At 43.4% G+C, this 25,377-nt stretch overlaps 1 protein-coding gene across 1 annotated transcript; it reads right to left on the reverse strand.

Annotated features, from left to right (window-relative positions):
* Positions 1-3,274: 3,274 nt before the first annotated feature.
* LOC143746358 (uncharacterized) lies at positions 3,275-24,542 on the reverse strand. The gene is made up of 5 exons (XM_077238180.1): positions 24,432-24,542; positions 23,868-24,004; positions 4,596-6,369; positions 4,103-4,107; positions 3,275-3,515 (listed from the first exon to the last, which is right to left on the reverse strand). The coding sequence occupies exons 1-5, from the start codon at positions 24,540-24,542 to the stop codon at positions 3,275-3,277; spliced, it is 2,268 nt and encodes a 755-aa protein (XP_077094295.1).
* Positions 24,543-25,377: the final 835 nt, after the last annotated feature.

Here is a 25,377-nt window from a genome sequence, read left to right on the forward strand (position 1 = left end):
ATCTTTCGTGGCACATAAATTGTCTAGAGATGTTGGCTGTGTTTCAGGCTCTGAAACACTTCCTAACAGACCTGAGAGGCCATCATGTGTTAGTTCAATCAGACAACACGTCGGTGGTCTCTTATATAAATCATCAGGGGGGCCTGCGGTCTCGCCGGCTTTACAAGTTGGCCCGTCAGATCCTCCTGTGGTCCCAAGGGAAGCTACTATCTCTGAGAGCAATGTATCTCCCTGGGTATTTGAATGTGGTAGCAGACTCCCTGTCGAGGCAGGGGCCGAGGCCAGGGGAATGGAGACTCCACCCCGAGGTGGTGGAGCTCCTTTGGTTGAGTTTCGGTCGCGCCGAGGTGGACCTATTCGCTTCCAAGGAGACCACTCATTGTCATCGGTGGTTCTCCATCACTCTTCCAGCCCCCCTGGGGTTGGATGCTATGGTGCAGCCGTGGCCGAGGTCACCTCTGTACGCCTTTCCCCCGATTGCTCTGTTACCAGGAGTTCTGGAGAGGGTCCGCCGGGACGGGGTCAGTCTACTACTAGTAGCCCCGTTCTGGCCGGCCCGAGTATGGTTTGCGGACCTGATTTCTCTCCTGGACGGTTCTCCTTTGGAGCTCCCGGTCAGGAGGGATCTACTCTCCCAGGCGGGGGGCACGATACTTCACCCCCGCCCAGAATTGTGGAAACTGTGGGCTTGGCCTCTGAGGGGGCCCAGCTCATAGACTCCGGTCTCTCAACCGAGGTTGTTGAGACCATTCTTAACTCCAGAGCTCCATCCACGAGGAAGCTTTATGCCTTGAAGTGGAAACTTTTCACTTCTTGGTGTGGAGAACACCTGCAGGACCCAGTTAACTGCCCAGTGGGTGCAGTGCTGGAATTCCTGCAGGAGCGCTTCTCCACAGGGTTATCCCCCTCCACACTAAAGGTGTATGTGGCGGCACTAGCTGCTTACCACGTCCCTTTCAGTGGAGTTTCTCTTGGGAGACACCCGCTTATAACTCGTTTCCTCCGTGGCACTCTGAGGCTGAGGCCAGCAGTTCGTACGAGGGTGCCGACTTGGGATCTGGCCATTGTATTAGAAGGTCTTTCCCTAGCTCCTTTTGAACCTATCGAAGAAGTTCCCGAGAAGTTTCTCACTTTTAAGACTATCTTTTTGCTTGCTATCTCTTCACTAAAAAGGATCGGAGATTTGCAGGCTCTGTCGGTTTCACCCTCGTGCCTGGAATTTGCACCTGGCATGGTTAAAGCTTTTCTGCATCCTAGACCAGGTTACGTTCCTAAGGTTCCTACTAATATTGTTAGACCTACGGTTCTGCAGGCTTTCTGTCCTCCTCCATTTATGTCATCGGACCAGGAGAAACTTAATTCACTCTGCCCTGTTAGGGCATTAGACGCTTATGTCCACAGAGCTGCCCTGTGGAGGAAATCAGAACAACTTTTTGTATGTTTCGGGCCACCCAGGAAAGGGTGTCCGGCGTCTAAACAGAGAATGAGCAAGTGGGTGGTTGAGGCTATCTCACTTGCTTATGAGTCGGCTGGCCAGCCTTCACCTTTGGTTGTCCGAGCTCACTCTACCAGGAGTATGGCTGCTTCTAAAGCTCTTTTGTCGGGGGTTTCCCTGAGTGATGTTTGTGATGCGGCTGGATGGTCTTCACCGCATACTTTTATTAAGTTCTATGACCTAGACTTAAGCTCTACCCCTGGGGCACAGGTGCTCTCGTCCTCTGTGCGCTAGTCTCACATGACGGTCATTTGGTCCTATGGCGACGTGGGTATTCGCGTTCCCGCAGCGTTTGACGCAGCTCGAAGTTCCCTTGAAAGGGAACGTCTCGGTTACGTATGTAACCCTAGTTCCCTGATAGGGAACGAGACGCTGCGTCGCTCCGCCATACTCCCGGCACTCCCGTTAGCGCTTCCTTCAAGCCTATCAGAAGCTAATGCGCTTGTGTTTTTGGGGTGCTTTATAGTTTCCTGGTCGATGACGTCACCCGCCTATGACGTTTCATCTCTCCATTGGGCTGATTCCATACGTGCTTCATGACGCACAACGCAGGGGCGTTCCCGCAGCGTTTGACGCAGCTCGAAGTTCCCTTGAAAGGGAACGTCTCGGTTACGTATGTAACCCTAGTTCCCTGATAGGGAACGAGACGCTGCGTCGCTCCGCCATACTCCCGGCACTCCCGTTAGCGCTTCCTTCAAGCCTATCAGAAGCTAATGCGCTTGTGTTTTTGGGGTGCTTTATAGTTTCCTGGTCGATGACGTCACCCGCCTATGACGTTTCATCTCTCCATTGGGCTGATTCCATACGTGCTTCATGACGCACAACGCAGGGGCGTTCCCGCAGCGTTTGACGCAGCGTCTCGTTCCCTATCAGGGAACTAGGGTTACATACGTAACCGAGACGTTATGTTATGGAAGCAGACTCAGACAAGGAGGATGAAAGTGAACAGGATCTTTATTGACAACAATGAGCAAAATGGTAAGTGGAAAGTCTGAAAGACAATCTGGAGACCAGGATTCTGACGGTAAACGGAATATCTTTTCTTAGTCAAGTCAAGTCATCCTCATTTATATAGCGCCTTTAACAATGTAGATTGTTCCAAAGCAGCTTTACAGAGATAAAGATATAATTTAAGGTAACAGAGATTGGTTTGGTTTTATAGTGGCTCTTGAAAAATGTTTTTTCCAGCTAAAGTTAGTTTTGATTGATTAACTTCCGTCTAAATGATAGTTTGTTAATAAATTAGGGGCCGCTACGACGACACCGTTCTCTCTAAACAGACTTTAAACGTGAACCTGTGATAGACGCTGATGGCGTTCACATGCGCATTAAGAATTGATTCTATAGTTATGTGCGTTTGAATATATGTGCGCAGGTTTATAATTCCTTACAAACCATGCCTAAACAAACTACTTGTCTATAAATTTTGATGCAGAATTTTATTTTATCTTATCACTTCGGGTAGGTACGCGAACCGAAAAATTCCACAACGCTTTATCTGTAGAGTGGTATAGGGATCCTCCATAGGGAGAGGCTAGTTGGCACTTCAGCACTGCATTGTCATCGGGTCCAGGCGAAAGTCCTTCGTCAGATCTGGAAACGGCCTGGATCCGGCAGGCTGCGGGAAAACCTCGGGATAAACAAAGACACTAAAATTAGCGTAGATGCCATTCTTCTTATCTTGTAACGAGTACATCAGGATTTGAGGGAAGTGTTCCCAGTTCCGGCTGACCTAATCTAAGCAGCCTAATATTAAATTATAGAAGTCTATAGAGTGTGTTATGTGAATGCTAGGTCAAAGAGATGTGTTTTTAGTCTAGCTTTGAACTGACAGACTGTGTCTGCTTCCCGGACAATGTTAGGAAGATAGTTCCAAAGTTTTGGTGCTAAATAGGAAAAGGATCTACCGCCAGCAGTCAATTTATATATTCTAGGTATTATCAACTGGCCGGAGTTTTGAGATCGCAATAGACGTGAAGGACTATAATGCGTTAAGAGTAGAGTTGAGGCGGATACTCGGCTGAAACGAGTATCCGGTACGGATAAAGCACTTTTGCCGAGTACGAGTATAATACGAGTAATACGAGTCAATATCTGTGCTCGGATTGAATAAAAATCCTCATTGGGTACCTGACTGTGTCTGCGTTCTGTGATAGATTAGTCACAGTGCCCCTCCCCTACACGTATACAGATTTGATTTATTGTGCTGCTGTGTCCCGCTCTGCTCACTCACACACAGAACACTGAGAAGAGAACAGCTCTCTCTCTCTCTGTCTCTCCCTCAGTCACTCAGGTTCGCGGGTCTTTTTTCCGTTAAAGTTTAGGGTTTCTTCAGCTTCAGGTTTGTTTTTTACTTCGGTTTGTAGTGCACTTACTTATTAACCAGTAGAGTTCTGGTAAACGTGGGGTTTGTTCAGACATGGTGCTTGGTAGAATGCGACTCGTGTTGAGTCTCTGCCTGTCGGAGATTTTTTTTTTTTTTAACCGTCAGCAGTTTTTTTTTACTTCATGCACTGAGTGTCTGACACTTTTTCCTGTATTTCATTAAAAAAATAAAGGAAGTAGTGGTATAAAACTATATTACAAATTAATTAGCTAGCTACACACACACACTCTCTCTCTCTCTCTGCCGTTCATCTGAGTTTTTTTTTTAAACCGTCTGCTGGCTCTAACCAGTTTTTTTTCACGCACTGAGTGACACTTTCTTGCTGTATTTTATAAATAAAATAAAGGTAGTTGTGTTATAAATAATATTACAATTTAAGCTGCTACACACACACACAACCCCCCCCCCCCCCCCCCTCATGATCAGTGATACAGAATAATGAGTAAATAGTTTTCTAATCAGCAATAAATAACAATTTCTGAACAACCCATATCAATTGCATGCTTAAAATAACATATCGATTAAAGCCCCGCCCATTTCAAGACAACCTGACCCACTTCCGGGTTAAATCCCGCCCACTTCCGGATTAGGCTCCACCCGTCCGAGTACAGATACAGATAATTCATATGGTTAACAGATACAGGTACAGATACAGATAATGCTGTACTCGCTCATCCCTAGTTAAGAGCTCGCTCAAGTACTGGGGAGCTAAACCATTAGTGCTTTGTAAGTAATCAGCAATATTTTAAAATTTATACGATGTTTAATAGGGAGCCAATGCAGTGTTGACAGAACCGGGCTAATATGGTCGTACTTCCTGGTTCTGGTAAGAACTCTAGCGGTTGCGTTTTGGACTAGCTGTAGTTTGTTTATTAAGCGTGCAGGGCAACCACCCAGTAGAGCATTACAATAATCTAGCCTTGATGTCATGAACGCATGAACTAGTTGTTCCGCATTTGTCAATGAGAGCATATGACGTAATTTAGATATATTTTTAAGATGGAAAAATGCGGTTTTACAGACACTAGACACATGACTTTCAAATGAAAGATTGGTATCAAAGAGCACACCCAGGTTCCTAACTGACGGCGAAGACTTAACAGAGCAGCCATCAAGTGTTAGACGGTATTCTAGGTTATTACCTGTGGAAGTTTTTTGTCCAATAATTAGAATCTCGGTTTTTTCAGAATTTAGTAGTAGGAAATTACTAGTCATCCAATTTTTGATATCAACTATGCATTCCGATAATTTTGTGAATTGGTGAGTTTCGTTAGGTTTGGAAGAAATATAGAGCTGAGTATCATCAGCAAAACAGTGAAAGCTAATTCCATGTTTCCTAATGATATCTCCTAAAGGTAGCATGTAGAGAGTGAACAGCAACGGTCCTAGTACTGAGCCTTGTGGTACGCCATACTGAACTTGTGATCGATAAGACATCTCTTCATTTACTGCTACAAACTGATAGCGGTCAGATAAATATGATGTAAACCATGCTAGTGCAATTCCACTAATGCCAACATAGTTTTCTAGTCTATTTAAGAGAATGTTGTGGTCAATGGTGTCAAATGCAGCACTAAGATCAAGTAACACTAATAGAGAGATACAACCACAATCGGATGATAAGAGCAAATCATTTGTGACTTTAATGAGAGCTGTCTCAGTGCTATGGTGCGGTCTAAATCCGGACTGGAAATCCTCGCAGATACCATTTCTTTTAAGAAAGGAACACAGTTGTGAGGACACTGCCTTTTCTAGTATCTTTGACAGAAAAGGTAGATTTGAGATCGGCCTGTAATTGACTAATTCTGTAGGATCGAGTTGCGTTTTTTTAACAAGCGATTTAATCATAGCCAGCTTAAAGGTTTTTGGTACGTATCCTAGAGACAAAGATGAATTAATGATGTTAAGAAGAGGATCTATGACTTCTGGAAGCATCTCTTTCAGTAGTTTAGTCGGTATAGGGTCTAACATACATGTTGTCGATTTAGATGAATTAACGAGTTTGCAAAATTCTTCCTCTCCTATGGCAACAAATGAATAAAATTTTACCTCGGGGAGACTATAATGCACTCCCTGATGCGATGCTGTAGTAGACGGTTGCATAGTTATAATTTTGTCCCTAATATTATCAATCTTATAAGTGAAGAAGTTCATAAAGTCATTACTGCTGTGTTTCTTGGAAACTTCTGGGCTTGAAGCTTTCTTTTTCGTTAGTGTAGCCACTTTTTCAAATAAATACCTTGGATTATGTTTATTTTCTTCTAATAGGGTTGAAAAATAAGCAGATCTAGCAGCTTTTAAAGCCTCTCTGTAAGCAATCGAGCTCTCCTTCCATGAAATTCGAAATACCTCTAGTTTTGTTTTCTTCCAGTTGCGCTCCATTTTTCTGGCTGCTCTCTTAAGGGCCCTGGTGTGCTTGTTGTACCACGGTGTTGGACTATTTTCTTTAATCTTCTTTAAGCGCAACGGAGCAACTGTATCTAAAGTGCTGGAAAGGAGAGAGTTAAAAGTTTCTGTTGCAATATAAAGTTCTTTTAAGCTATCTGGGATGCTGAGACGATGAAACTGATTAGGAAGATTATTGATAAAGCAATCTTTAGTGGCAGAAGTGATAGGTCTAACATACTTGTAACACGGAGTTGGCTTTGCAGCCTTGGCTAAATGTAATTTACATGAGACTAGATGTTGATCTGAGATGTCGTCGCTCTGCTGCAGAATTTCAACAGCATCAACATTGATTCCATGTGATAATATTAAATCTAGAGTATGATTACGACAATGAGTAGGTCCTGACACGTGTTGTCTAACTCCAATAGAGTTAAGAATGTCTTTAAATGCCAATCCCATTGCATCTTTTCCATTATCTACATGTATATTAAAATCACCAACAATTAGGACTTTATCTGCAGTCAATACTAATTCTGATAGAAAGTCAGCAAATTCTTTGATAAAATCTTTATGGTGCCCTGGTGGCCTGTAGACAGTTGCCAGCAGAATTCTCAAACTTGATTTATCATTTACATTATATATTTTTACATTAAGCACCAACACTTCAAAAGAAATATATTTTAAACTAGATTTTTTTAGTGGTTTTGAAAATATTACTATAAATTACAGAAACACCTCCCCCTTTGCCTTTCAGGCGAGGTTCATGTTTATAACAGTAATCATGCGGGGTGGACTCATTTAAAGTAATGTAATCGTCTGGTTTTAGCCAGGTTTCTGTCATACACAGCACATCTAGGTTATAATCTGAAATCATATCATTAACAATGAGTGCTTTTGAAGTAAGGGATCGAATATTCAGCAACCCAAGCTTTATCGTTTGCTCATCTGTATTATATCTATACAGTCTTACCGGTGTGGTGCCGAATTTTGACCCACGCCAAATTATTACCCCCCTAGTATGGTAGGTTTAGGATTACTTGTGGGGGAGGGGTTAGGATTAGGGTGGGGTTAGGATTAGGCAATCAGATACTGATTTCAAGGAGGGGGGTAATAATTTGGCAGGGAGTCGAAATTCGGCACAACACCTGTTTGTTGAGTGGTGGATGGAGAGATGGATTACGGTGAGGATACCCAGTTCGCAGGACTGCTGAACATATGGGTGGGAACCGTGACAAAGAGTAATAAAGAGATGCTGGAGATATCTGGATGATCGCAGGAGGAAACAAGGTAGGCTAAGTGTCACTTTGTGTAAAAATGAGACCAGACAAAGAGCTGGGACGAGGTGTGTGGATTTATAGTGGAGTTGATGAGGTTGATGATGAGGTGTGTGTAGGGCTGGTCCGAATACCATTTTTTGAGCTTCGAAGCTTCGGTAGTAATGAACATCGAATATTCGAAGCTTCGGAATCTTTATAGCCTATGTCTGTCTGTCCGTTGCATTTTGATTATTTCGCGAACCGTTCATCCAAACGACTTCACAAGGGAGTGCAGTGTCATATTTGGTGCAATATAGATAGACAGGCGAGGCCACACGTTCAGAATTAATAAACTTTATAAACTACAGAACAGCACGAGCCGGATGATCGCGCGCCTCACGCGAGCAGAGCTTATAATGCTCCGAGAATGGACTCTGCACTAGTGATATAAAACACAGACAGGTCTGTTAACTTAAGCAATATTTTTAATAAGGTAGTCTAATATTTTTCTCACTAACAAATTACTGACAAAGTAGGGTAGATTTAAATAAAGAAGCGGCGCGCCTCACGCATGCAGGGCATATATGCTCCGAGAACGGACACTGCGCTAGTGATATAAAACACACACACACACACACACACACACACACACACACACACACACACACACACACACACACACACGTCTTTTAACTTAAGCAATATTTTTAATAAGGTAGTCTTATAATATTTTTCTCACTGACAAAGTAGGGTAGATTTAAATAAATAAAAACGAAATTTAAATAAAGAAACGAAATTTAAATAAAGAAAAACGAAAAATAAACGTGACGTCCCAGTAAAATCTCAAAGTCTCCTATATCTAGCTGTAGTTTAATTTAGATTGATAAGGGTAAAAAGGATAATACATTTTGTTTCTATTGTTCTATGTTCCACAATGTCAAAGCAACGCAGCTTAACCCAAAATACAAGCTCATGCATGCACTTTTGTTGTTCTGCGCTCTAGTCAGAGAATACTCCCGTTGCAGGAACACATTTAGTAGTCCAAGAAGAAGCAAATATATTTATTAAGTAGATATAACGAAGTTATATGTTAAGTATTATATTTCACCAGATTTTATAGTGTAAAACATATTCAAGCGCGAATGAGAACCGTTTCGAGGGGGATGCCAGGTGTGCAAAAAAAAAAAAATTCGAATGTCACATTTTCAAATCGAAAACCAACGCACCGGATATTCGAATATCCGGGTCCAGCCCTAGGTGTGTGTGATCAGTATTCAGAAGAGGGAGTGTGTTGTGATTGGCTGGTGTGAGAGCCTGGCAGGTCTGTAACATCAACAGTTTTGTCTATTTGAAATTTGCACCGTTTCCTTAAAAAGAACAAAGGTTGATGCCCCTTTTTACACACAGCTTCACAGTTGGGTTCAAAACTCAACTTCGAATCAATGATATTTTTATGTATTTGTAAGATTGCACAACCTCCACTGTTTGACTCTTAATGAATTCGACTTAGAAACCTTCGTCTAAAATAAATTAACATATCCCTGGTCTTCAATACATTTAAATGAAGGTGAGATTCCTCACACCACTCAACAAAGTCACTAATGACTGGTCCATGACTAATCTCATTATTCTGAAGCAGACTGACAATAACAGTATTGTCTGCTTATTTCAAAATTCTATGATTTTCCCGACTGCTTTGGCACTTATTTGTGTAAAGAATAAATAGTAAAGGAGAAAGTACACATCCTTGTGACGAACCAGTGGAGGAAGTGACCTGTGATAGATTGTTCTTATGAGTATTTCACATTTATGAAACAAGCATATTAGCTACACTTTAACTGTTTAATGTTGCATGAAGCACACAGAGACGCATTAGAACAGCATGCAGAGACGCATAGAGCATGTCAAACCAAGCAGTCCTCCATTCCTCACATCTCTCAGCGGGATTCACCCATCATCCCTGCTGTTCACAGTAATTCAGACAAACAGCGAGAGCTTCTATACCCTGTATTTTAAAGCCCATGGGTGGATTTTAAGAGTCTATAAACTATAAATCACAAATAAGACATTAAATCAACAATCATTGTTTTCATGTTCCTCAAGGTTTTATTGCCTGCCAGCTGTTAGCATTAATATTGCAGTTCATGAAGTGTATACTTAGGCCTGTTCAGTTTGATTTAGCAAAATGTTTATATCTTTTATTGAGCGAGATGGATTATTTGTTCTAACCTTGTATGACTGTGTGTGTCCCGTATGCCTGATTAATCAATAAAAGATTTTCATGTATCTCCAGAGAAAGCAGAATGGATTGAAAGTAGCATGACGCTTCTATCAGGATAATGTAAAACAGTAGTCACTGCATGAAAGTTTAGTTAATGCCACACAATCCATGTCGTAGTTAGTGAATCAGCTCTAGCAAGTTTCACGAAGTGGTGCATGTTTATTTTAGAGCCGATGTTACATTATTTCCACTATCAGCTTAAGCTTATCTTTTCATGAAATTCACTGCAAAAAAATACTATTTAAGCAAGTAGTTTTTCTCATGTTCTTTTTAAAGTTTAAAAACATCCTTGCAAGTAGATGCATTTACTATTCAAGAAATTTACTGATTAGTATTTGAGTTTTATTCTTTTATTTTTTATTTTTTTTGACATGTTATTTTATTTTAAATTATTTAATTTTGTTTTATTACTAGAATTTACGTATTGACTAAATGTTTATTCAATTAATTTAACAAATTAAATACATTTACTAAATGTTATATTATCAAAACTTGAATATATATGTATTAAGTCTTACTGCACTTACTTTTCATTTTAATTAAATTGTTCATAATTAAACACATTGAAAAAAAAAGCCAATGCAGTAGGACAAAATATTTATATTTTCGATTCAATTGTGTGCGTCGTTGCAGTAATAATTAAATGTATCTTGTTTCAAATATTTTGGACATTTTAACTGTAAAAAAAGTTTGAAAATAAGTAAAAACCCAAATCATTTTTTTTGCAGTAAACAAAAGCATGCATAAACTTATTTTTCTTCTCAGCATTTCTCCTCTCCTCTTGCTTGGTTTCTAATCTGCTTGTCTAGTAATCCTGGCATTATATATTACGAATATTGTTGTTTTTGACAAATTGCTTTTGTAGTTCACTTTGTATAAAGCATCTGCTAAATGCATAAATGTTACTATAAATAATGCACATGAAATTACCAGGTGTAAATACCTCCTTAGCTAGTTACTCCTAAGCACTGATCTTGATTCTATAAGGGTTAAGTCAGAGTTCACTCTTCGGAACTTGACTCACGTATAGCTTTTACCAGAAGCCAGTGATTAGAGTTTATAAAGTTATATATATGGATATGTTTCTTACAAAAAAATCATCACTTCGCTTCAATAGGCCTTTTATTAACCCCTTGGCATCTTATGGATTACTTTTATGATGGATGAAATATGGACATATTTCGAGAATTTATTCTGATTCAAAGCCGAATCAGAATGCCGTACTGACAGATGAGAGGAGGAGCTGGGGATGGAGGAGGGTAATTAGCTCCTGAGAAACGTGCTGCTGATAATGCTGAAGGATCTTATATATGTATACAGTGATAGGCGTCGTATTCCTATAGGTAGACGTGGATCAGCTGAGAGTCAGCTGATGCGAGCTTGTCTAAAGTGACCTGCCAGAACTGACGCTATTAATCTTTGGCAAGGGTGCCTTCTGGCAAATTAACTCATCTTTATTTATATAGTGCTTTTTACAATACAGCTTTACAGTGATAACAAGAAAATAATGCAACAAAGTTTGTTTCGGCTGTACAGCACCTCTAAGAAAATATTGTCATTGTTCAGCTTAAGTAAGTCCAGTGTTGATTCATTTCCGTTTTAAAAATCATTACTTATTAATTTAGTTCATTTATCTATGCAGGAGCTGTGGAGAAAACTGTGATGTCATCATCCAGCTCAGTTCAGTTCTCATTCAATGGTGTCAGTGCAGTAAGATCAATAATATTGTTGAATATTAAGTTTTAAGAATAAAACTAGCACATACAGTATATACATTTGTCTAAAGCTTTTTTTCTTTTTGGATAAATTTAATCAAGGCTAACATAAGCGTTCCCTGAACACTTCTGAGTCTCAGAGTTGTATGATGGACACTTGTGGCCTACTTTTATAAATTACCCAGCAGTAGTCTGTTTGACACCGCAATCAATGGTTATCACCCCGTGCAGCACGACACATCAATCACAGGTGGAAATCGTGCAGCACAGCAGGTTAAAACAAACAGGCCTATGCCGTGACGGCCGTTACCGAGACGTGGCAGAGAATCTCATTTACCTCATGTCTGTGTTAACTGGAAGTGGGAAATGGGCAGCCAGTTCACAGTCTGTGTTCAGCTGAGCTCTTTATGATTTGGACCATGCTGTCATAAATCAAACCAGAGGGATGCCGACGGGCTCGACGCAGATGGTACAGCTTTCGCTGCCCAATTAATGGGCTGGTTTCGAAGTGAGGCATCCTGGGAAAGAGGAAAATACTTGGCAAATGAAGTAGAGAGAAACCAGGGGGAAGAACTTGAGATTGTGCTTGCCATCTGCAAACAGACACAAAATATCTCAATGTTCAGCTGTGAGTCCTGCAAGTCTCAAATGTGCCTTGGAGATTCATCATTTAAACATTACATAACGGCTGAATTCGGTGCCATGAATGTTTTATCAGAATTGTTTTTTTGTGGTGCAACGGTGCCTTGAGGTGGCACTCCGTTTTTCATGTTAAGACCTCTTTAATGTCTTAACCAATTAAAGCCTAAAATATGAATTGAGGGTCAGAAAAATCATAGAAAAATTGAACAGTTTATGGAAACTTTTGACAATACAAAAAAAATATTTTTAAAAAAGTGGTGTTGTTGAGTATCATATTCAATACAGGCTTTTATTGCTCATGTAGTTTGATATAGTGGAAATATGGAGCGAGAAGTAAAACCCCTTTAATTTTATTCAAGCTGAGCAAAAATATGCAAGTTGGTGCATTTACTGATATTAAATGACCAAAAAGTAAGATGAAGTTATGATAGCTTGTAAATCAACAAGATTTGTATGAATTATAACAGACTATTTAAATAAAATGTATATAAGTATCAGTTGTCACATAAATATGTTGTAGTAAACTTCGTTTTATGATCAAAAAATAATATAATAATAATTCGTTACATTAATTATATAGCGCTTTTCTGGGTACTCAAAGCGCTTTACATAGAAGGGGGGGAATCTCCTCAACCACCACCCTACTCTTTTTTCTGAAGGACATCCTGGGATTTTAATGACATACAGAGAGTCAGGACCTCGGTTTAAGTTCTCATCCGAAGGACGGTCCTCTTTGACAGTATAGTGTCAAAGCTCTGTATGGTTTCAAAACATATAATACAGTGCAATACAACAATGATTGAGAGACGAACAAACAAACGTTCCTCAAAAGCCTACGGATCATGGTGAACCACAAGTTGAAAGTGGGTGCTTTTACAATTATACTATTTTACTTGCTAAAAAAGATTGAACCTAACAATCAGATGACAGAAGCCATGTAATAGATTGTGTTTTTTTATAGGAAAGTTTTGATCATGTCGATCATTTACAGGCCTTAGAAATTTGTGTATCAAATATTATATAGTAGGCTTTATGGATTAAGAATTCAGAGATGTTCACTCTTTGGAAAAAATCACCACAATCGTCGACACGTCTGTCTCTGAGAAGAAGAGAAATGAATTAATGTGTCTTGCTTCTGCGCTGTCACTGTCAGCCATCTCGAGAATCCTGTGCAAATATTTCCTCTGTCACATTAAACTGTCTAATTGCGTTTCTCAGCCACTCCAAAGCACTACGGATCTCCAACGGGGCTGAAACATAGTTATATTCATTTATGACAATCAACAGACTGAATGTGTGCTTGTCCTGGGGTATTCTAGTCCTGGGATGAGAAATGTACTGTATTTCTGAAGCACGGACTGCTTGTTAGTGATGCAAGCATCAGTATTACTATTGCTCATCCTTACCCTTCAGCCCAAAACTCTTCAGGTAATGTTTGTGTTACAAAAATGAATGATTCCTCAAACAAGCAAGAATATTTCACATTCAGATCGATGCTGCGCTGATGTCCCATGGGTTCAGGGGCACCGTCAACAGTCTATTGACCCTCCAGTCTTCAGGTGAGCAATTGAACTGCTGCTTTAAAGGGTCCGCCAAACAAAACACCTCTCACTTTGTGTTCTTTCTTCAACCACCCTAGAAATTGATTGCATTGCTCTGAGTGCCCTCCACATTAAATCAAAAGGCAGGCGGCCAGCTGAGACGGGAAGCTGTGCCTTTGAGATGGACTGCCTCCATGAACTATGGAGAACTGAAGCGTTTCAGCAGAAGATGCATGCTGGTTTCCAGAATGGGATGCATGAATTGCAAAGAGGTAAACAACAAAGCAGCGGTTTCAAATGTTCACTCCTGAAAGAAAGACATTTCACTTGGTGCAAAATCTGAAACTAGGATATTTTTATGCCCATTTGTTGACCTGTTTTGAGTCTGTCTAGGGATTCCAAAGCCCCTTATCAGAGAAACACCACCAACACTCGCATTTATCTTGGGCCGGAAATGTGAGCAAGTACACAAGTATGTGTACATTGAAAGTGTGCAATCCATTTGCTTATACTAAACATGCATTCTTACATTACCTTGGTGGTAAGAAACAGTACAGGTTATTGTGCATGCAAACGTCCCGGGTTACGTATGTAACCCTAGTTCCCTGAAGGAACGAGACGCTGTGTGAAACGCTGCGGGAACGCCTCTTGCGTTGTGCGTCATGAAGCACGTATGGAATCAGCCCAATAGCGAGACGGAACGTCACGAGTGACGTCATCGACCAGGAAACTATAAAGCACACCCCTGAACACAATGGCGACAGCTTCTGGAAAAAGTCTGAAGCAAGTCGATCAAGGGAATGCCGGGAGTATGGCAACGACACGCAGCGTCTCGTTCCTTCAGGGAACTAGGGTTACATACGTAACCCGGGACGTTCCCTTTCAGGAACGTTGAGCTGCGGGAAACGCTGCGGGAACGCTAATACCCACGTCGCCATAAGAGCAAGTGACCGACTGTGTGAATCAAAGATTAAATTCAGCCGAAAGCACCTGCGCACCAGGGGTGGAGCTGAGGTCGAGGTCATAAAACCTGACGAAAGTATGCGGTGAGGACCAGCCTGCCGCATCACAAACGTCCTGGAGGGAGACTCCTGACAATAAGGCTTTGGAAGCCGCCATACTCCTGGTAGAGTGAGCTCGGACAGCCAAAGGTGAAGGCTGACCAACCGACTCATAGGCAAGTGAGATGGCCTCAACCACCCACTTGCTCATCCTCTGCTTAGACACTGGGGACCCCTTCTTAGGTGGTCCAAAACAAACGAACAGCTGTTCTGATTTTCTCCACAGGGCAGCTCTGTGGACGTAAGCATCTAAAGCCCGAACAGGGCAGAGCAGATTAAGTTTTTCCTGATCAGATGATGTAAAAGGAGGAGGACAGAAGGCCTGCAGAACTATAGGTCTGGCGACATTGGTAGGAACCTTAGGGACATAACCTGGCCTGGGGTGGAGAAAAGCCTTCACCATCCCAGGTGAAAACTCCAAACACGAAGGAGCAACCGAGAGAGCCTGAATATCTCCGATTCTCTTAAGAGAAGAAATGGCAAGGAGAAAAATAGTCTTCAAAGTAATAAACTTATCAGCAACTTCTTCAATAGGCTCAAAGGGAGCTAGGGAAAGACCTTCTAGGGCGATAGCTAAGTCCCATGCTGGCACCCTCATGCGGACTACAGGCCTCAGCCTCAAAGTACCACGAAGAAAGAGAGTTATAAATGGGTGTCTCCCCAGAGAGACTCCACTGAAAGGGACATGGTAAGCAGCAAGTGCCGCCACATACACCTTTAGTGTGGAGGGGGATAGCCCTGAGGAGAAACGCTCCTGCAGGAACTCCAGCACTGCACCCACTGGGCAGTTAACTGGGTCCAACAGGTGTTCTCCACACCAAGAAGTGAAGAGCCTCCACTTCAAGGCATATAACCTCCTCGTGGAAGGAGCTCTGGAATGAAGGATGGTCTCAACAACCTCGGTTGAGAGACCAGCCCCTACGAGCTGGGCCCCCTCAGAGGCCAAGCCCATAGCTTCCACAACTCTGGGCGGGGGTGAAGTATCAACCCGCTCGCCTGAGAGAGAAGGTCCCTCCTGATCGGAATCTCCAGAGGAGAGCCGTCTAGAAGAGACACTAGGTCTGTGAACCATACTCGGGCCGACCAAAACGGGGCTACCAATAATAGACTGACCCCGTCCCGGCGAACCCTCTCCAGAACTCCTCGGAGCAGAGCAATCGGGGGAAAGGTGTACAGGCTTGACCTCGGCCACGCCTGCACCATAGCGTCCAACCCCAGCGGGGCTGGATGACTGAGAGAAAACCACAGTGGACAGTGTGATGTCTCCCTGGACGCAAATAGGTCTACCTCGGCACGACCATACTGCATCCAAAGGAGCTCCACCACCTCGGGGTGGAGTCTCCACTCCCCGGGCCTCGGCCCCTGCCTCGACAGGATGTCCGCTCCCCGATTTAAATACCCCGGGAGATAAATCGCCCTCAATGAGAGAAGCTTCCCCTGGGACCATAGAAGGATCCGGCGAGCCAGATTGTATAACGGGCGAGAGCGCAGACCCCCCTGATGGTTTATGTAAGAGACCACCGATGTGTTGTCGGACCGGACAAGAACATGATGACCTCTCAGGTCTGGCAGGAAGTGTTTCAGAGCCCTAAACACTGCCAACATCTCTAGACAATTTATATGCCAAAATTGATGATGGTCCTGCCACAGACCCTGTGCTGGGCGACCACTCATGATCGCCCCCCAGCCTGTGAGGGAAGCATCTGTCGTTAGCGTTACACGACGACAAAGAGCTCCCAACACAGGTCCCTGGGACAGAAATCAAGGATCCCTCCACATGACCAGAGCACGGAGACAACTCCGTGAAACTTTGATCACGCGGAGGGGGTTTCCCCTCGGGGAGAACCCCTTGGTCCTGAGCCACCACTGTAATGGTCTCATGTACAGCAGGCCGCAGGGTATAACACTGGACGCTGCTGCCATCAGACCCAGCAGTCTCTGGAACTGCTTTACAGTGAGCAACTGGCCTAGCTTTACTCTTTTTACAGCTGAGAGAATCGAAGCGATGCGGGCAGGCGACAGGCGAGCCCGCATTGCCACAGAATCCCATAGTACCCCCAGAAAGGATGTTATCTGTGATGGAGATAGAACACTCTTTTTGGCATTCAGCCTCAACCCCAATTTTTTGATGTGTGCGAGGACGATATCTCGATGCCGAGCCGCTTGCTGCTGCGATTGAGCGAGAATCAACCAATCGTCTATGTAGTTCAGTATACGAATGCCCTGGAGCCGCAGCGGGACTAGCGCTGCGTCCATGCACTTCGTGAACGTGCGGGCGGATAAAGCCAGGCCAAACGGAAGAACACGATATTGGTACGCTTCGCCCCCGAAAGCGAACCTCAGGAACTTCCTGTGTTGCGGAAGGATGGAGATGTGGAAGTATGCGTCCTTCAGATCTATCGTGACAAACCAGTCCTCGGACCTGATTTGTGACACGATTTGCTTTAGCGTAAGCATCTTGAATTTGAGCTTGGCTACAGCACGATTTAATAGGCGCAGATCTAAAATTGGACGCAACCCCCCATCCTTCTTTGGAACGATGAAATATCGGCTGTAATAACCTGACTCCTCGCTGGGAGGAGGAACCCGTTCTATAGCCTCCTTTTGAAGGAGCGTTTTCACCTCTTGTTCCATTACCAGAGCCTGCTCGGTGCCCACCAAGGTGGGCAGGACCCCGTTGAATCGAGGAGGAGGAGATCTGAACTGAATGGCATAACCCCTTTCTATCGAATACAGAACCCACTGAGATATTGTGGAAGACTTTTCCACTCTGCCAGAAAATCTACTAAGGGTACCAGCCTCTCGAGGCTGGCCTCTGGAATATTTTGAGCAGCAGACACAGCGCCCTGTAACGGCGCACCGGCAGGGGACGACTGGTCTGATTGCTCTAAACCCCTCCTCAGAGGGGGCGAGCGTCCCTTGGGAAAGCGCTCACTGGGCCCGTCTGCGCCCCGACACGAAGGCGGGGTTGGCAGAAGGGACCCCTGAGGGCACCGTGAGAGAACGGGCACCGTCTGAAGCGGTGAACACCTCCCTCTCACGGTGGGGACCACCCTCAGCATCCTGACACCAGTGGCGTCAGGACTTCTTAGACGAAGCCTTCCTAGCCATAATGACTGTCCTCAGATCAGTCTTACCACTAGAAGGCTTCGCCTGAGACTGTCGCGTCTGTTCCCACTGTTTAGAAGGGGGGCCAAGAGACGCGACACTCTGCCTTTGTTGCGCCCTATGTGAGGAGCTAGTCGACGGCTTGGTCTGCCCTCGCCCAGCAGACCCTGGGACATGAACTTTAAGTGGGAGGAATTTTTGAAAAGCTGCAGCTTGTTTCTTTTCTTCCTGAAATTTAACTATGACCGTGTTTACCGCGTCACCGAATAAACCAGATGGAGAAAGTGGAGCATCCAAAAGAAAAGCTTTCTCTTTATCCTTCATATCAGACATATTAAGCCACAAGTGTCTCTCTGCGGCCACCAGGGCTGCCATAGAACGGCCCATTAGTTTAGCCGATTCCCTGGTGGCACGCAGAGATAAATCTGCAGCCTGACGCAGTTCTCGAACCACGTCAGTGCTGACCTCCTCACTCTCACTCATATCTTTTAAAAGATCGACTTGGTATGCCTGCAATATTGACATCGTGTGCAGACACGCCGAAGCCTGACCAGCCGCCGAATAAGCCTTACCCACCAGAGCCGAAGTATTTCTGAGAGGCTTGGTGGGTAAAGCTGGTTTCTTAAGAGACGAGGAAGACTCAGCAGAAAGATGGCTAGCTAGAGTCTCCTCCGCCTTGGGCATCGCCCCATAACCATATAACTTAGCCCGCGATATATTAGAATATGTGGAAGTCTGGGGGCTAAACACACGATAAGAGGCGGGTCTCTTCCACGACCTCGACACCTCGGTGTGGAGATCGGGAAGAAACGGAAGGCACCGCCGTGGAGGCTGAAAGCGGGAAGGCAAAAATCGTTCGTCAAGCTTGCTTTTAGAAACATATTCCTGCCTAACAGCTGGCCACTCAATGCTTAGTTTTGATACAGCACGAGTGAGCACCTCCATAAGCTCCTCATGTTCAGGGGAATGAGGTGACGAGTCCTCAACATCTCCTGTCTCAATACTGACAACATCCAGCTCCTCAGAACTGGATAGCTGCAGTATTGGTGCCTCAGCCTGGGGGGAAGAAACCGCAATGCGTGCTTCCACACCCGGAACTGAGGCACTGGAACTGGCAGGTAAAGGCTGAGATAAGGCAGAGCCCGTCTCAAACCCCGCTGACAGATCCATTTGCGATCCCCACGACTGGCACCGCCGCTCTTCCTCGACAGAAGCGGGACCCGAGCCGTGGGGAGCGCGAACCGAACCACTCTCCTCGAAGAGTGATCGGCGGGAGCGGAGCGTTCTTAATGGAAAACGCTTGCAATGCTCACAATCAGCCCCCTCGAGAGCTGACTGGGCATGCTGCACTCCCAAACAAACAACACACAGATCGTGTGTATCCCCACCCGTGAGAAAACGAGTACAGGGGGGAACACACTTTCTGTATTGCTGCTCGCTCGTCATACTGATATATGTGAATATATATGTATAGTTTTTTTAAGTGAAAAAATCCTGCCTAGCAATCACTAAGAACAGACAAAAACACAGGGACAGATTCACACACAGAGCGCTTGCTGAAGACAACAGAAGCTGTCGCCATTGTGTTCAGGGGTGTGCTTTATAGTTTCCTGGTCGATGACGTCACTCGTGACGTTCCGTCTCGCCATTGGGCTGATTCCATACGTGCTTCATGACGCACAACGCAAGAGGCGTTCTCGCAGCGTTTCACGCAGCTCGACGTTCCTGAAAGGGAACTTGATGCAATAAACTATATAAATAAACATATCAACAGTTTAACTGACTTAAACTAACTTGCATAGCAACACGAGGTACAACACGGCTAAAGGTTGCAAACGAAGTGGTGCTCACTGCAGAGCCAAATGACATCCAGCTCCCCTTTTCTGGACGTAATGGATGGAGTTTGACTAAGGGTACGTTTACATTAGTGATGTGTCGTTCATGAACGATTCGTTCATTTTGAACGAATCTTTAATATGACTCGGGACTACCGAGTTGTCTCAGAGAGTGATTCGTTCATTTTGTGTCGACCGCGCATGCGCATTGCGCAACATATAGGTTCTGAATCTTTACTGGAAACAGAACTGATTAGTTCATCTCTCTCGAGTCTTCGGGTTCGGGACGGGTCCGAGTCTTTCGTTCTTCCTGTCAGTCCATAGAGACTATGCTGTCAGTACCGGAAAGAGAATTGATTAGTTCATCTTTCGAGTCTCGAGTTCGGGTTCGGCCGGGTCCGAGTCTTTCGTTCTTCCTGTCAGTCCAAAAGAGGCTATGCTGTCAGTACCGGAAAGAGAAATGATTAGTTCATTTTTTCGAGTCTTCGGGTTTGAGTCCTTCGTTCTTTTGTCACGTGACTTGTCACCGTATTGAATAGCCTACTAATTTACAACCGTTTTACAAACAAGCACATAGTTAAGGTATTAAATATAATAGTACTTAATTAATGTATAATATATAATAAAACATACCACAGATGCACAAGAAACATTTAGAAAAGAGAAGGACAGGGACAATATAAGATGGAACTTTTATTTTACAGATAATGTTTTGCACATATTTTGTATTTTAATTCCTAAATATAAAACAATATACATTCAGACGCAGTCAATAATACGAATATAATGTTGTATTTGATGCGAGATAACAGCGGTCACGTGACAAAAGAACGAAGGATTTAAAACCCGAACTCGAGACTCGAAGAAAATGAACTAATCATTTCTCTGTCCGGTACTGACAGCATAGCCTCTATGGACTGACAGGAAGAACGAAAGACTCGAACCCGAACTCGAGACTCGAGAGATGAACTAATCATTTCTCTTTCCGCTACTGACAGCATAGTCTCTATGGACTGACAGGAAGAACGAAAGACTCGAACCCGAACTCGAGACTCGAGAGATGAACTAATCATTTCTCTTTCCGCTACTGACAGCATAGTCTCTATGGACTGACAGGAAGAACAAAAGACTCGGACCCGGTCGAACCCGAACTCGAGACTCGAAAGATGAACTAATCATTTCTCTTTCCGGCCCTGCTGTATCACACACGGCACCGTCGGCCCAGCAGACAGATCCGAGTCAGACACTGACGAGTCGACAGCTAATGTCTCGAGACACGAGAGGAAAACTAACCTGATAAATATGAAGTTGCAAAGGAAAGAAGGTCTCGGATCAGGAGGTGAGGTGAACTAACAGAATCAGACTGCAATAGCCTGAACTTAAGACCCAACAACTAATCAATTAATAAAACATTTCGGTTTCTTATAATTTGGCTTTGGCTGCATTACCCTATAGTTTATTTTTATTCTTTTTACAAATGTAATCAATATTTTCGTAAGTACTAGATGTGTTGGGATATTTAACATGCCATTTTAATTATATTATGCTGAAATGAACGAAATGACTCGAAAAAAGATTCGTTCTTTTTGCTGAACGAGACTCAAAGATTCGAGTCAGTAAAATGATCCGAACTTCCCACTACTAGTTTACATGACAACGATATGCTTTAAAGGGTAACTAAACCCCTGGTCAGAGCCTGACTCCACCCACTGGCAATATTAGAAAAATGCTGGAAAAGTGGGCAGAGCCCAGCGGAGGGGGGCGTGCACCTGAGATGCATCTCTTTGTATGGAACCTGCCTACGTCACCAACAACAACTGCGTCACGAACCACCGCAAACATCCAATAGGAAAATACAACTGCAGTAGCCACCGTTCAACCTGAAGAGGGCAGCACTCAGGCGTTTTTATACCATATATTGTAGAATTAAAACACTTTAAACCCAAATGTCAAAAAATTTACTGGAATCAATGAACAGCATTTATGAAGCTCCATTCTAACAGATCATTAAGTAAAAAAAGTTGTTTTAGTGTTTAGTTACCCTTTAAACTGAGATGTTTTTCCTTTGAGTTTTCCGCGTACAGACGACACCATTGTCAAAATTATCCCTTTTCACACAGATACGCGAAAACGACTGAAAACGCTGTATTCTGCTGCAAGGCCATTAGATGGCGATGAAACACTATAGACTGAACATGTAATACACATGTGCATGACATCATCGTCTTCAGAGATTCACATTTGTGTTGTTTACATGGAGACCGTTTTCAAAAACTTGATTTCAAAAACTAAATTAATGTTTAGCCATAGGGTTATGAGTAGGGTTCGGGTGTGTTTGGGCCGTCCTGCTTCACCGATTACGTACAGCGAGGGAGAGCTGTGAGCAGCATCTCGGGTAAAAGGCAAATTACATTTTATTGTTATGGATTAATGTATCAAATGAGCCAAAATTACCTGCGGTTGGGGCTTAAGGCATGTACAATAATTAACATTATAATAAATAGCTGGCTGACGTCTCCATATGTTGACATGATTCAGATGATTAGTATAATTTATTAATTTGGGTGATCACCTTAGAGATAGACACCATATTAATAATATTAAGGATTTGAGGGTGTACCAGACACAAATAACACTTTCAGAATGATCAAGAAGTAGAAATCTACAGGAACTCTAAATCAACATGCAGGAACCTAAATCAGACTATCTGCCATTTGGGACTCCATTCAGTCTGAGCTAAATAACAAACTCCACAGCTTTAAAACACTGTTCTTGTTATGTGCTAACAAATTTATTTATTATACTGCTGATCTAGTTACCGTGTTAATAAATAGTAGGGCTGGGACGATACACCCATCTCCGGATTCGATACGATACTTGGGTGCCGATACGATATGTATTGCGATTTTTTAAAGAATTGCGTTTCTACAAGTATTGCGATTCGATATTGCAATATATTGCTTTTTTTTAACACTAGACCATCGGGAAAAGTTAAATCATACACTTATACAGACTGTACATGATGATCCTCTGTTGGAACGAAAGTGGCTAACTTCTGTTAACCTCATCTACAAGGAATGACAAAAATAAAGCAATTGATTTTATTTTTTTTACTTTTTCTCAGGTAAACATTACATTTCAATCAGATGTACATCAGATATTATCGAATATCTTCATATCATGCCCATATATACACACAATACAGTAGTGTTTGTCGTACATCTACTCATCAGAAATGTAATTTTTTTTAACAAAACAGCAAAAGAAGAAAAAAGAACTATGTACATGTAGGGAGTAGTCTTTCTGTGTATTCTAAATATTAACTAGAAAATCCTGTTATCTTCTCCAATTTGTAAATGTCCATTGTGATTTCCATCCATGCATTTAGCGTAGGGTTCTCATGTGACAACCATTTTTTGGTCAAGCTATTTTTAACAGCCACCAGCAGAATATACATTAAATATTTATCTCTTTTTAAAAAATAAAGCAATTGAATTTGAGTTAATATCGTTTCTGGAATAAAAAAAATCTATTTTAGAATCGTAAAAAAAAAAATTACATTTATTCACTTAGCTGACGCTTTTATCCAAAGCGACTTACAATTGCTATATATATGTCAGAGGTCGCACGCCTCTGGAGCAACTAGGGGTTAAGTGTCTTGCTCAGGGACGCATTGGTGTCTCACAGTGGATTCGAACCCAGGTCTCTCACACCAAAGGCATGTGTCTTATCCACTGCGCCATGTTTGCGATAGCTAGGTGAATCGATTTTCAGCCCTCATAAATAGTATTTTCACTATAGTCTGGATATTAATATCCGCTGCAGAGCTGATAGTTACGGCCCGTTCAGGTGAGCGCTGTACGAGTCATTTGCTCGGCCGTAAAATAAGTGATTCCTTCAAAATGTCCTATAAATAATTAATAATTCCCTTTGAGCTAAAATGATGAAACATTCATATTTAATGAAACAATCATATTTACAAATATAATATTGTGGCGCTGACACTGTTTATTCTCTGTTATAAATATGCTTACTTGATTCACCTGCGGTTGGAGGGAGGCGTTCGGGAGGGAAATAGTTAAGGGGGAGGGGCTAAAACTGGAAGTGCGTGAAGAGGGGGGACTGTGAGCGGTGCGGAAGAAAGTTAGTCTAATGTTACATCTTTTTGGTCTTTTTGTTGTTTTTGGGACAGTTAAGACACCTCATGAGGCCCGTGTTTAGGTTATACCCGTTCAGGAAATAATCCACAGCCTGTTTGGTGCTTGTAAACCGGATCCTTGTCTTCTGTCTGTTTCTCTGGGAAAGTGCACAACGTCACACAGGTGTCAGAAGTGGGACCTTAAAACTTTTTGGCGAGCTGTACAGCTCTGTTGGCAGCCGAGCTAACCCATTTGGCTTACCAGAACAGTTTAATAAACCTTATTCAATCGCCCCCTCTTACAACGTTCAGTGGCTAATTGCACTGTCATATAACTCCGCCCACAAAATGAGCTGTGTCCACAAGCACTCTGACTTACCAATGACGAGTAATATGAGACAAACAATGGAAACTCAGCCAGTGTGGGGCATGTGTCCAACCTCATCAGCTACCTCTCACAGCAGCTGCGGTTTTGGACTTGAGGGCAGCGACCCTAACGCTAGCTGGAAAATGTTTGGTGCCAATTCACTTTACTTCTATATGGTCCTCAGTCACGCTATGTGGGTCGTCTGAATCCTAGTTTACAAGCTCAGGGGGTCCCAGGTCCAAACCTCCACTGTCATCAACGTTACAGTCTGTAGAGACACCATTTTCTGGCTCTGTGGTCAGGCTGTCCACCGTTCCACCACCTGTCATCTCTAATAGTGGGAACTGCAGTCAAGTTGTGGAGAGCCCAGTTTTGATGCAAGCGCCAAACGCTGTTTGGGAGAGAAGTAGTAAGGCTTTGGAGGAACTTCAGAACGCCTGAATGAGGTGACTGTCAAGGACTCCAACACACTTCCGCAGGTTGATGAGTCTCTGGATCGGATCGCTGGGTCCAGGTGGTTCTCTTTGCTAGATCTGCGTAGCGGGCATTGTAAGGTCCCTCTCAGTGCTGAAGCAAGACCGAAGAATGCCTTCACGACAAGGACAGGCCTTTGGCAATTTTGGTCTGTGCAACGCTCCGGCCACCTTTGAGCGGCTTATGGAGCGGGTGCTCCAGGGTATTCCGAGAGAGGTATGCCTGGTCTATTTGGATGACATTTTAGGGCATGGAAAAGACTTTGAATCGGCCCTGAGTGCCCTCGATTTTGTCAAGACCAGAATAGCCCAGGCTGGTCTGAAATTGCATCCGGAGAAGTGCCAGCTGATGCAGAAAGCCGTGACCTTCCTGGGCCACTATGTGAGCGTGACAGGGGTGGCCACTGATGATCAGTAGATGGCAGCTGTTCACGGTTGGCTGGTCCCATGCAGCCTTAGGCACTTGCTGGCTTTCCTAGGACTAGCGATGCATTATTGGAAATTCGTCCCTGGGTTCGCCACTGTTGCTGCTCCCCTCCATGAGTTGACAAAGAAAACACAGTGGGTCCAGTGGAGGCAAGAACCGCAGGAGAGCTGTTCTTGAAGGAGGCTTTGTGTCATACACCAGTCTTGGCCACCCCAGACCCTAGATTGCCATTCATCCTGGACACAGATGCCAGCAATGTATGTC

The sequence above is a fragment of the Siphateles boraxobius genome, unplaced genomic scaffold, assembly GCF_051911475.1.
Source record: "Siphateles boraxobius isolate OS27281-9 unplaced genomic scaffold, OSU_SipBor_1 22, whole genome shotgun sequence".
In the NCBI taxonomy this organism is placed as follows: Eukaryota; Metazoa; Chordata; class Actinopteri; order Cypriniformes; family Leuciscidae; genus Siphateles; species Siphateles boraxobius.